This window comes from Gopherus flavomarginatus, chromosome 7 (genome assembly GCF_025201925.1).
Source record: "Gopherus flavomarginatus isolate rGopFla2 chromosome 7, rGopFla2.mat.asm, whole genome shotgun sequence".
NCBI lineage: Eukaryota > Metazoa > Chordata > Testudines > Testudinidae > Gopherus > Gopherus flavomarginatus.
The window spans coordinates 21,949,678-21,961,844 of NC_066623.1; the positions used below are offsets into that span (position 1 = coordinate 21,949,678).

The window sequence follows — 12,167 nt, forward strand, 5'->3', positions numbered from 1 at the left end:
CCAAAGCATTTCTTTGTCTCTCTCTGCAGATATACCCCTACGAGCTGCTCATGGTGACCACCAGGGGGAGGAACCAGCTGCCCAAGGATGTGGACAGGACTCGGTTAGAGGTAAGCAAAGCCTTTCCCTTCTGACACTGTCTCCCTCCTCCCCCAGTGCAGCTAGGGCTGGGGGAGGAAGTATGAATGGAACAAGGGTAGCTGCCCTCCTGCCTGTTAGATGTCATCTCCCAGCACGGACACCTGAGATGTTTCAGACCTAAGGTCCCTGCAGGTGGAGCAGGGGTTAATGCTGTGTGCATGGACATCACCCTGTGGAACACAGCATCACACCAAAGCTTTCACTCCTCCCCACCCCATTGAGATCTGGGACAATTCAGAGGGGATCCCCCCTGCCAGATGCTTCCCAAACCACCCTCCTCTGAAAAGCTCAGGCTAGAAGGTCACTGACCCATTGTGGGGACTGGCTGCCTGAAGCCAACAAAATTCCCCAGTGCTGGGTGAGAGTGAGAGGTCACCACGTGGTGTTCAGGGTTCAGCACTGGCAGTGCAAATCTGTGCCCCAACCACAGGCCAAGGAAGGGGGTCACTTATGCACACGCTGGCACGTCATGCTCACGCACAGCCACAATCGCACTCTGTACCTCCACAATCACACACTCACAGGCATTCGTGTGTGCTCATGCAGAGTCACGATTGCACCTGGTCACACTTACAATTGCACATATACAGATACACACAGAGCTGCACACAATAACACTTGGATAGTCACAATGACCGGCATGTGTGCACACACACAAACACACAGAGGCAGTTGCTTGCATATGCTCACGCAGAGTCACAATGGCATCTGCACAGGCACTCTCAGCTATGAGCCATGGCAGCCGCCCTCCCTCCTGCTGTCCCAGGCCCATACATCCCACCTCATGCCCCTCTCTGCTGTCCCCCCAGCGCCACCTGTCACAGGACGAGTTCTACCAGATATTCAACATGACCATTGCAGAGTTCGACCGCCTGGCCCTGTGGAAGAGGAACGAGCTGAAGAAGCAGGCACGGCTGTTTTAAACGCAATAAACTATAAATATATACATACCTATAAATATAAATTATATATATATATAGAAAGATCTCTATATTGAAGCTCTGTTTAACTCTCTCTATTGTACAATAGGAGGCACGGCCACTCTCTTTGGAACTCCGTAGAGTGAATTGAAGTCTCTCAGATATTTTTATGCTCTTTGTTTCCTTTATGTTCTTTTTTTATTCTAATGCGATTGGGAGCGGAGTGTGAGACTGTTTGTGTATTGAATCTTCTGGCATTTCAGGCCATCTCAGACCCCCACCATCACCTGCAGTGGCTGTAAATCCCAGGCCAGTGGAGGAGAGGATATCTGCAGCACATGTTCAGTGAAAGATTGGCGGCCCCTTTTCCCTCCCCTGCCCCTTCACACCCTGGGCTGCTGTTTGCCCTGAGCTCCTGGCCCAGTATCACCCACTCATGCTGCACAGCCTGGCCAGGCGCCTTCAGGAGCCAGAGGAAGAGATTCCTTCTCTCCCACCAAGCTTCCTGAAACTCCCAGCAGGCAGGACCCTGCCATCTGATTTAGCCATGGATAGTCAGAGGATTCCTGGTATACTTAAACTGCCTCTCTTCTCAGGGCTTGGGGGAGGGGGCTGCAGTCTCCCTCCCACTTCATCAGCCCTACCCGCTGGACTTGTACTGAAAGAGGAAAGTGAATGGAGCTGGCCTGGACCACCTCACCATTTGCTAACATAGACTCCCTCCTTACAGGCCTAGTCTGTGTTGGCATCTGGTAAAAATAACGTGGCCCCTAGCCCCAGTTTGGCAGCGCCACAACTGTGTTCTCTCCTACCCCTGCTTTCCCATCCCCAGCTGCCAGGGGAGCTCAGGGGCTGCCGAGCCCCACAGGGCATTGCCAATGCAAATCATAGGGGATCATTACAAGATATGTTGGATCTGTTTCATCTGCAACACTTCCAGGGCCCAGAGCTGAGACAGTGGACACTCCAGAGGGCTCACTGATGAGCCTACCATCACCCTGTCCTATCTAAAGGGCCATCGACCTGACATGGCAAACTGCAAAGCCTTCTCCAGGCTTTCTCCAGTCCTGCTGCGAGACCCTGTCTTCCCAGCATCTCCCTTCACCTGTTCTTTGTTTAATTACTGGGGACATTTGCAAACAGGATCTCAGCCCATCAGGGTCTTACATTCCTCTGTTGCTTATTCCTTTCCCCTCCACAAAAGTACTTATCTGCTTGTGACATCACATCTCTTGCCACAGAGCCATCTGTGATGTCACAAGCAGATGATTATGACTTCAGAGGGAGGAATAGTAAATAAGCAGCAACAGAGGCTTCCAAGAGATGTGTTCCCGCACTGCCTGAAAACAGTCCCTGGGAATTAAAGCAAAGGGGAAAGGAAATATAGGCAGTAGAAGCAGAACTGTCTCTGGGTGGAGTATTTGTCACTAGTTTCCCTGGCACTAGTGGTGGTTCTTTAATAACAGGCCATGGCAGACTGATTTGACATTGAGACCAGGAGTCATTCTGTCAGGATTGTGCTATGAAACAGGTTTCCCAACCTTCATATTTCCAAATCACAGTGTCCCAGCTGCTCCAGGCTCCTTCCACCCATACCTGCAAATTTCACCTCCTGCAAGTAACAGAACAGTGGTTTGTCCTCATCAAAGCTCCCTCTCTTCCCACATCCAAAGCCACTGTTAGTAATTTTAAGCCAGAGTAACAGATCCAAGCCCTTTACAAAGTGTAATGCATAAAGCCCAAGAACTGGGGTGGATATGTCCCTAACAGCACCTCCGCGGAGGGGTTTTGTGGCTGTAAGGAGTCAAAGTGGGCTTGAACCAAAATCCCAGATCCAACCAGGATAGTTGGGGGAGTTAAGATGCTGCTCTAACTTTGAACTCTGTAACTTAAGCCCTATCTCTCTGGTTAGGAATTGTCCTGAAGTAGCAGCAGCTGGTTTAGAGTCTGTTTGGAGTCTACTCATGAGATTGGAAGCGGGTATGGAAGTAGCTGGTTGTGAGAGCTGTAGGGAAAGGGGGAAGGAGGCATGTTAGACTGTTGTTAGAAACTGAATCAGCTGCATCTCCCCTTTTTATTTTGTCTGCTGGAGTTTTCCTGATTCTCAGCGATTAGTAACATCCCCTGTCCCAGATCAAATTGCTAGAGCAGCCCCTTGGAGGGAGGTAATAAAGACATTTGCAAGGACTCTCTATAACTCTGGGGGAAATTGTAGAGCTATGTTGCTTGTTTGATGTTTTTACAAATATGCTATTTCAACAGAAATCCATTTGCCTGTTGTCTTGTATGTTTCTCTGGTTTCCTGTTTGCTCTCTTGAGTGAATATTCAGGCAGGTCCCAGGAGTGCCCACCCTGTGCTCTCCAGTCCATGCCCAGCAAAGCAGGCTCCCATCCAGTGTCGTGTCAGTTGTTATGTTCTCTGATATGGGAGTGAGGATAATGTTCTGCTCTTGCAAAGGGAAAAGACTCCATGGCCTAATGGGCCTGTTCCAGCTCTATCTCAATGATCATCTTTAAAACCTGTATTGGGAATTTTCCATGCTGGTTTCTATCATCTGCTGGGTTTCATCCCCTTCATCAGGTGAGCACCACCACCGAGGCTATCATCAGGTGAGTGCTGAATTCTCCCCAGAGAGAACCAGCCTCTTGCTGCTGATTGTGCTGCATTTGCCTCATGTTACCTTCGAGGCTGAGGCCACCGAACTCAATACACAAAGAACTGGCATCAGGTTCCTAATATGTGACAGGGGAACTACCCGCTCTGGCCCATTGCCCTTCTGCCCTGCTGTGCTGGTACATGGCACCATTGCATATCCATCTGGCTGGCACCATGAGACTGGAGCAGCAAGAAGAAAATATGTCTTCAGCAAGCAGCAATGGGTCTTTAAGCTTTTACCTCAGCTTGGAATGGGCTGTGGAATGAAGTGAAGAGTGTAATATTGTGCTGGTAATTGCTTCTGTCTACTTTAGCACAGCAGTAAGTGCAGCCAATTGTATTTATAATGATTTCACACACATAAAACTGCATCTCTCTAAATCAAGCTCAGCTGTTTGGGGTTATGACAACCTCAGTCTCCAGCAGCAGCTTCTATGATAATCCCTAGAGGATTCAGAGCTTTAAATAATAATAATGATGCTTAGCACTCACAGAGTACTTTTCATTTTCAAAACACTTTATGAGTATTATCTAAATATTCTTCACATCCCCCTGGTGGGAGAGGTGTGTTTATCTCTGTGGTGCAGGTGGAGAACCTGAGGCACAGAGTGGTTAAGTGACTTATTGAAGGTCATGCAGTGTGTCAGGCAGAGCCAGATTTAGAAATCCCTGGGTCCCAGCCCTGTGATCAGTCCACTAGTACATGCTGGCAGAATATAATTGCTCCTGACAGATAGTGTTCATATTTATTTTGGGGGCACAGTAATAAACTCTTTTATGTGGGGAGGCAGGGTTTTCCTCCAAGTTTGTGATCTTCCAGGGGAAAACCTGCCAGGAAACATCCTCCTCAGGAACCTGTCAAAATGGAAGAAGTTTGCAGCTAATTGCTTAGTTTTGTTTCAGACTCAGTTGAAGTGCAGGATCTCTTAGGAAAGATGCAGGGCTGCCATCTGTTAGGTGCTGAGGTTGGATGTTACCATTTATTAATATACGTGGTGTGCCCTAGGGCAGCTGCCCTGTGGAGCGCCCCTGTGTGACCCTTCAGGAGGATGGGCAAAAGGGAAGAACTGAAGTCAAGCACCCTGCCACCCTCTTCTTGTAGTTTGTTCCACTGTATTGTCATGGTATTGCATGCAATATGAGCCCTCTGGCCTTGGTATTCCTGCTCCTCACTCTGTGGCAAGGGAGACAAAGGGCCCTATTCTCCCACACAGGCCTTCGTCTTTAGGGTAAATTGGGAACCAAAGCCTCAGCGGGGGAGACACAGATTTTGGCCGGCATGCCAAAGGGCCCAAGATGATGGAGGCAAAGCACCTTTCTTCACTTAACCCCATCCACTTAGGCTCACCCAGCAGCAAGCTATGTGTGAATACTGGTGAGCCAAACCAGCTCACACTGAAATCAATGGCAAAACTCCTGTTGGGCCCAAGAGAGGTTGACAGGAAAGGTCATGAGGTAGAAAAACATAATGAAAGTACAAAGGAGAAATGGAGGCAGCTGCTCTCAGAAAACAAGGAAGGTGCAAAAGGTCTGTCAGGGCTGCTCAGGGCTTCGGGAAGATTTACCAAGCACATTGGGAGCAATTTCCTTGGCTGGCGGAATATGCTATTAGCAGACATGTAGTGTTCCCGGATATACCTTAAGGGGGCAGCAGACAGGGCTGTCTCCTTGTCACCTTTGTGTCCACCATGTCTGTAGTACAGGCTATATTCCCATCCCCCCGGATCTTTTCTCCGGTGAGGCAGCCTACTGAATTCTAAGGAGCCAATCCCTGCAGCAAGTAGTGTTTGCCTTATGCTCTGCTCCCCTGGGAGCTCAGCCACCACAAGGAGAAGGGTGAGGTGGAGGCATTAAAACCTTTCCACGAAGACCATTGTTGTGGCTGGTTCTAATCTGCTAATTTTAGTGCTTTGCAGGCCACAACCACAAGATCGTCTGGGCCCAGCTGGCCATTTCTATAGTTGCTTTGAAGGCTGTGGCCTGAGTGTGCCCTCCACCACTAACCAGAATTTGAATTGGAGGAAAAGATCTATTTGCAGTTTAGCTGCAGCAAACCCAATGTGCTCTGAGAAAAGAAACCAATCTGGGTTCCCAGGAGCATGTCTAGGAAGGCAGCTGGCTCCTGGGGGCTAGTTGGCTCTTGGGGGTTCTAATGGGCTATAGAGCTATTTGTCTCTGCATCACTCATTCAGCTCTGGTCCTGGAGTAGTAGTGCTAAAAAGTCACAAGGGTCTGAAAGGTCCTGTGCTGTGAGTCTGGGAGTTCTCTGCAGACAAATGTGCACATCATGAAAATGACTGCCAAGAGAAACACTAACTGGCCCCCATGTTTGCAATCTCAGCAGAGAGGCTGAGGTACCAGCAGACCTGAGGGTCTGAACTTCTCTGGATAGAGCTAGTATTTCCAGAATCACTTTGAAACATAGGGAAGACAGTGTTGGGGGGGGGGGGGGGGAGTTTCCACTGACACTGTCCATGTTTATGTATTCTGGGTAGACAACAGTGCAAATCCCTTTCCTCAAACACACACCTGGGTGTGGTGGACTCAAAACATGTCAGCCCCTTTGCCTGTGCAGGTAGGAGCCCAGCAGTGTCAGTGTTACTGGCTAAGGGCTGACGTGACCTCTACTCCTTGCACCCCTGAACCTCACAAAAGCATTAAGGGAGCATTGCCAGGTGTGTCTGTTCAGTCTCAGTGATTATCAACAACATACCCTACCCTGATCCCTCCTATAAAGCCAGCAGAAGATAAGCAGGTGACGAATTCCCAGCCCAGATCAGGATGAACCCCTCAGGCTTCACTCCCACACAGACTGTGTACTTATGGGAATTCTACTACGACAGATGCTTACTCCCTGCCATGTGAGGTGTCACCTGTCACCCCAGCTGTGATGCAAGATCCCGAGTACAAGGGCAACACCCCAGAACCCTGAAAGGAAAAGCAGCTTGGGAGTTACAGAAGCACAGCAGAGGGGAAGGAGAGTGATTAGGGTTTCACCTGGGAGCTGAAAGCTGGCCTATTTCTCAGGCTAGGAAAGCCTGGCTCCTGTCATTATAGAAATGGGGAAGGGGGTGTATTTGGGGGATTAGTGTAAGGGCAGGGGGATAACATCCTGATCACAGCCCCTCATTTTAGACTCAGCTTTCCTCCACCCCACGCAGACTCGCACTCACCCCAAGATCCTCAGCCAGGCTACCTACAGTAAAAGTGCTGACTCCGGAAACAAGAGAAGAGTTGTGTTTTTTGTTAAAAATATCCCCTGTTGTTCAGCTCTGCCTGAGCTGCGGTTTGCTTGTGTTCCTCTTGGCTTGCTCAGTGCCCCACCACACTTGAGCTTTGCTGGTGGACAGGTATTGGGGAGGGGGAGAAAATCTGGTGCGTGTGTGGCGAATGGAGGAACAGGGTGCTGCAGCACAGTGCCTAGGCATCTCTGGTGAGAGACTGGGGTGGGTGAGGTGGTGCTGGCTCAGAGGCAAGGGGGGAACAGGAGAGCTGGGTGGCTGGGGTGAGGCTCTGGGTGTGAGGGGAGCGTGTGGGTGGAGGGAGGAGCTAGCTGTGGGGGAGAAAGAGGTATGTGGGTGTAAGGTGTGGCTGTGGGGTGGACCTTGGGAGGCAGAAGCTTGGGAGAGTGTGGGGCTGGCAGGGGGGAGGCAAGAACGGTGGGCAGGATGAGGGGCTGGCTGGGGAAATGTGGGGGCAGGAGCAGTGGGCGGGGGGGCTGGAAGTGGGGGCGGGCTGGGGAAATGTGGGGGCAGGAGCAGTGGGCGGGGGGGGCTGGATGTGGGGGCTGGCTGGGGAAATGTGGGGGCAGGAGCAGTGGGCGGGGGGGCTGGAAGTGGGGGCTGGCTGGGGAAATGTGGGGGCAGGAGCAGTGGGTGGGGGGGCTGGATGTGGGGGCTGGCTGGGGAAATGTGGGGGCAGGAGCAGTGGGCAAGGCGAGGGGCTGACTGGGGTCCGGAGAGGTGGGCGGGGCGGGGGCTGGCTCGGGGGGAGAGCAGGGGCAGGAGGCGGCAGAGGTGTCCTCCCAGCTGAGCCTAGCGCAGGGCCGTGCCGCTGGTACGGCGGCGCCTGGCCTGGGCGGGCGCTAAGACCCCGCACCCAGCCGGGGAAGCGCAGGGCGGGCGGGGCAGCTGGTTTAAAGGTTGACGTCTCTGTACCAGGCGAGACAGGCGCATCCTCTAGCCGGACACCGGGCGCTCCAGGCCGGGACCCTGCGCCCCGCACTGCCGCCTCGCGCCCGTCCACCCGCCGGCAACATGGACAGGCTGAGCGGTAAGCGCGGCTCGTGCGGGGCTGTGCCCGGGCAGCCCTGGCTCTGGGATCGCGCTTCCCCGCACGGGCTGGGCGCTGCGGTGGGTTCTCCTGGGGGCAGCGGGGACAGACCCGGTGCCTAGTGCCCGGCCGCCGGCGGGATCACGGCGCTGGGCGCCGCTGCCTGCTCCTCGCTTTGAGCGCGGCGTGCGCCTGGCCCAGCTCCTGCTGTCCAGGGGCTGGGAGGTGCCTGCACCAGCTCGGGAAGAACCCCCGGGATTTAGCGAGGGGCAGGCCAGGGTATAACTACCCAGAACAGGGTCCGATCCTCTCCCATCCCTGGCCCGAAAGGGCCTTGCCACACCCACCGCTGCTTTCCGCGGCGGGGCTGGGGGGCAGCCCATTGTGTGCGGGAGCCTAGGAAAAACATCCGCCTTGGGGGACTCGCCAGGGTCTTCTGAGAGGCTGGGTCCTGTCCCAGGGGACCGGGACCCAGTGCATGTTTGGGGCAGCAGCAAGCGGTGCCTGGGCTGGCAGCAGGGGCTGCAGCCAGAGAGCTGTGGGGGGGCTGTCACTCCAGGGGGGCTGAAGCGCCTGGCGCGGCAGCAGACCCGTTGTCTTTGTCTCTCGTTGCTGAGGCGCTTCCTAGGGCCCCGGGAATGGCTGGGAAACCCTAGCAGTGTCCCTGCGGCCCTGCGGCCAGGCGGCGCTGCGTGGCACCTGTGCACGGAATGGCCTTGTGCTCTTCGACATGTGCTTTGTGCTGCCCCCTCGCTAATCCTAGCGCTGGATCCTTCGGCGTTGTTCTGTCTCGCCAAGTGCTGCCCAGCGGCTGGGGTGTTTGCTGACTGGGGTGGTCCCGCTGGGGTCAGTGGGGCTGCTCATGGGTCAAGAGCTACATGACTGTGTTGGAGTCGTGGGCCCTACATTCTCCCTGCAGGGTGGATTGTAAACCAGCTCAACTTCTGCGTGCCAGAAGGTTACTGGGCTTTGTTTAAAGGGAGGCTGTTGGACTAAATGTAGCCCCAAATTAAGGGGTCCAAATCGTGAGGCTCTTTACATTGGCTTAAATCGGGCATTACTCAAACAAAACCTTCATTGCAGTCAATGGGAATTTCTTGCCTGAGCAGGACTTCAAGATTTGGCTCAGGCTCTGTATGTATTTTTAACAAAACCTGAGATCAATAGGGATGTTTCCTTGAAGTGTTTTGTAACTTACAGAGCCAGCACCTTTAACTAAGAACCCCTTTTAGTGTCTGCAATACAAATATCACAATACCATTCTAGTGCTGGAGAAGCTGAGAGCAACCTTGACTAGAAACAAAAGTTGGACTTTGGGGTCCATGGGAGAAATTCATGATGGAAAGTAGCCTAGTTTTTTTTTAAGTGTTTTAACACTTTAAGGGATGAATAAGGAAAATAATTATATTCAAGTGTAATATAGGATTGTGTTCCTGCATTGAGTAAATCAGCCCAGGAGAGAAGTGCCACCCAAGACCATCTGTGGAAGGTGCTTCCTAGCCCAAGACAGAGCAGGGGTGTGGGTAGCTGTCAGATGCGAGTGTTATTGCTCCTGTCTGGAAGTGCTGTACATACCACCTCTATGTATACACATTCCTGCATCTGTCTATGGAGCCAATCTCACTTAGCTACATGGTTTTGATTTGTAGTTATAAATAAACCTGCTAGACCCAGCAACTTGTAATGAAGATCCCAACTTTTAGATCTGGGAGGAACATCCCTGGACTAGAAAGGAGAGATTACTCTAATGTAAGCACTGTTAGTGTTTTGTAGAGCGTTGGTACATGGCCAATGGGATGAAGGAGAGACTAGGAGAATGAGCCACCCAAAGGGGTCACTTCTGCTATGAAAAGTGGGAATGCTCTGAGCTGGCTTGTCAGCCCTGCATTAGCAGCAGACAAATCTTCTGAGGGTCAAGTGTTTCCCTTCCCTTTATGTAAAAGGATGGGTGGTGTTTCCTCAGTGGAAGTGTGTGTGGGGATTTATTATTTTTTCACTGCAAGGTAGCTCAGTGTTCAGAGCTGACTGCCTATCTACCGTGAAGGATGGGGCTTGAAGGGAAGGCCGAGAGCCCTCTCCTTCATTAACTAACACAGGTCACCCTATCTGCCACACAGCCAGCTGGCATAGATACAAGCCCTAGCCAGCGAAGGGGCTGGGACCACTTCTCACAGCTGGGTCGAGGGTGCTCTCTCAGATGAGGGAGTCTTGCCAGGTGTGTGGTGATCAGGACAGTACTGAGACTGGTGCTCAGGGATCATTCCTTGGCCAGTTGGACACATGTCTGTCTAGGGAGTCAGATAAGGGAACTGGGAATCAATGGCAGAGCTTTCTGTATCCTAACTTCCTCCGGAAATTGGGGGAAGAGTCATGTTGCTACTTGTGCCTCAGTTTCCCCACCTGTGCAATGGGGCTAATCCTAACCTCACAGGAAAGGAAGGGGTTGAGGTATATGCAGCTGACACTGTGCTTGTAACTTCTTGTGTGTGGCCATTTTATTTGGGTTTGTGAAGCCATAGCTAGAATAAAAAAAAGTTAAATTTCCCCTATCCTCATTTCAGATTTCAGTGGAGTCCACTGTATCCCCTGTGCTGGGTGTTAATATTTGCACTCCTGTGACCAGCAGATTAACAAATTAAAGGGCTGATGCACAAAGCCTCCAAAGGAGGCTGCTGATCCTGGGTGTTCAACTTGAGACACCTGAGATGCCTGATTCTCAGGCATCTCAGAACGGGCACTCGTAATCAGTGGCCTCTTAAAAATATGGCTGATTATTTCTGAAATGCCAGCATCCTGGGGGCTCCCTACTAAGATGGATTTCCAGTTGGGTGCTCTGAGGGTCTGTCTACATTGCAATTAGACACCCATGGCTGGCCTGTGCTAGCTGACTTGGACTCATCATGAGGCTTGTGCTAAGGGCTGTTTAATGGAGAGACATAGCTGTGCCGATATAACTCTTCAGTGTAGACCAGCTGTGACTCTTCAAGTAAGGGCTGAGGTCTGCCTGTGCTGAGCTCTGCTTTGCTGCTTTTCTCTCCTAGGTGCCTTCTATGGTAACTTCAGCAGCAATAACACTCTCTCCTTTCGTGTTTACAATAAATTGCCATTGGCACCCGAGCTGCTCTGTGCTAATCTAAATGTCCTGCTGCCCTTCTGTTTATCATCTGCAGTCTCTGGGAGCCCTCTTTGCTTTGTGTGGTTTCTGGAAGGAGCATCAGTGACTGGAGAGAAACTTCAGATGTGTCCTGGGGCTCCCCTTTCCTAACTGCAGGGCTGGGTCCTTCACACTGGATAGAAAAGTCATGTCCCCCCTGCATTGCCTATGTTTTGCCCTCTAGCCACATCCAGTGTTACTTCCACACCACACATGCTCTGCCCCTTATCCCTGCGTAGTGTTTCTCTGGCCCTTAGCCCTACTGCATTTCATTCTTCAGGTGAGATGAATGGTTTGCAAGTGAGAGTGTGCAAAAACTCTTGTCCCCAGGGAAAGATCCAGCTTTCCCGCTCCCTCCTGTAAGCTCCTGAGCAGTGGGACTTGAAAATTCTTGTGATTTGTGTAATAATGTTCTGCATGTGCATGCCTGTGTTTGCACTGATCTCCCTTATTGACAAGTTCCGATTTTTGAGCCTTTAGCAACAAGCCATGAGTGGTGTGGGGAGGGGGCCATTTAGTTTAACAAGAGACAGGCCCGCTCAAGCCACTAATCTGAGCATTGTGTTAGATAGTTATGGCTACAGCTCTCATGGACCCATTGCTTCTTGCCATTACTTGCTTTTTCCTGACTCTTTGGCTTCTCTAAAATTCCAGCTCTCAGGCCAAATTCCTCCAGGTGTAAATCCACTCACAGCAATGGAGATACACCAGGGCTAAAGTTGACTTCATCTCACCACAGGAACGAGGAAGCACTGGGCTTGGTGGGAGGGACCCTGGATCATACTTGATCTGCTGCCTAAAATTCTGCTGCAGGAATCTCAGCCTCTACTAAAATGCAGTCCAGCAGAAGGGCATGTGGAGAGGGTGAGGGGGTGAGAAATATCGTATCAGCCCAGCTGTTGGTTTCCGAGGCAAGTGGAGAGCTCTCCCCCACATTGCAGCCATTCCTTCCTCTGGAAACTAAGCTGCTGTAATTCTTACTGGACTAAAAGGCAGCAGCTTTTTATAGCTCAGTGCAAACCAA

The 12,167-nt window shown here is 51.7% G+C and overlaps 2 protein-coding genes across 3 annotated transcripts in view; both read left to right on the plus strand.

The window, feature by feature from the left end:
• ABLIM3 (actin binding LIM protein family member 3) overlaps positions 1 to 3,352 on the plus strand; it is a 113,010-nt gene extending 109,658 nt beyond the window's left edge. Inside the window, exons 22-23 of the mRNA XM_050962662.1 lie at positions 30 to 110; positions 951 to 3,352. Of these exons, the coding sequence (XP_050818619.1) occupies positions 30 to 110; positions 951 to 1,064 (195 nt within the window). The 3' untranslated portion in view covers positions 1,065 to 3,352. The remainder of the gene's footprint in view (positions 1 to 29; positions 111 to 950) is intronic.
• Positions 3,353 to 7,896: 4,544 nt separating this feature from the next.
• AFAP1L1 (actin filament associated protein 1 like 1) overlaps positions 7,897 to 12,167 on the plus strand; it is a 55,645-nt gene continuing 51,374 nt past the window's right edge. For both annotated transcript variants that reach the window (XM_050962614.1, XM_050962613.1), the window contains exon 1: positions 7,897 to 7,989. In XM_050962614.1, the coding sequence (XP_050818571.1) occupies positions 7,974 to 7,989 (16 nt within the window). In that variant the 5' untranslated portion in view covers positions 7,897 to 7,973. The remainder of the gene's footprint in view (positions 7,990 to 12,167) is intronic.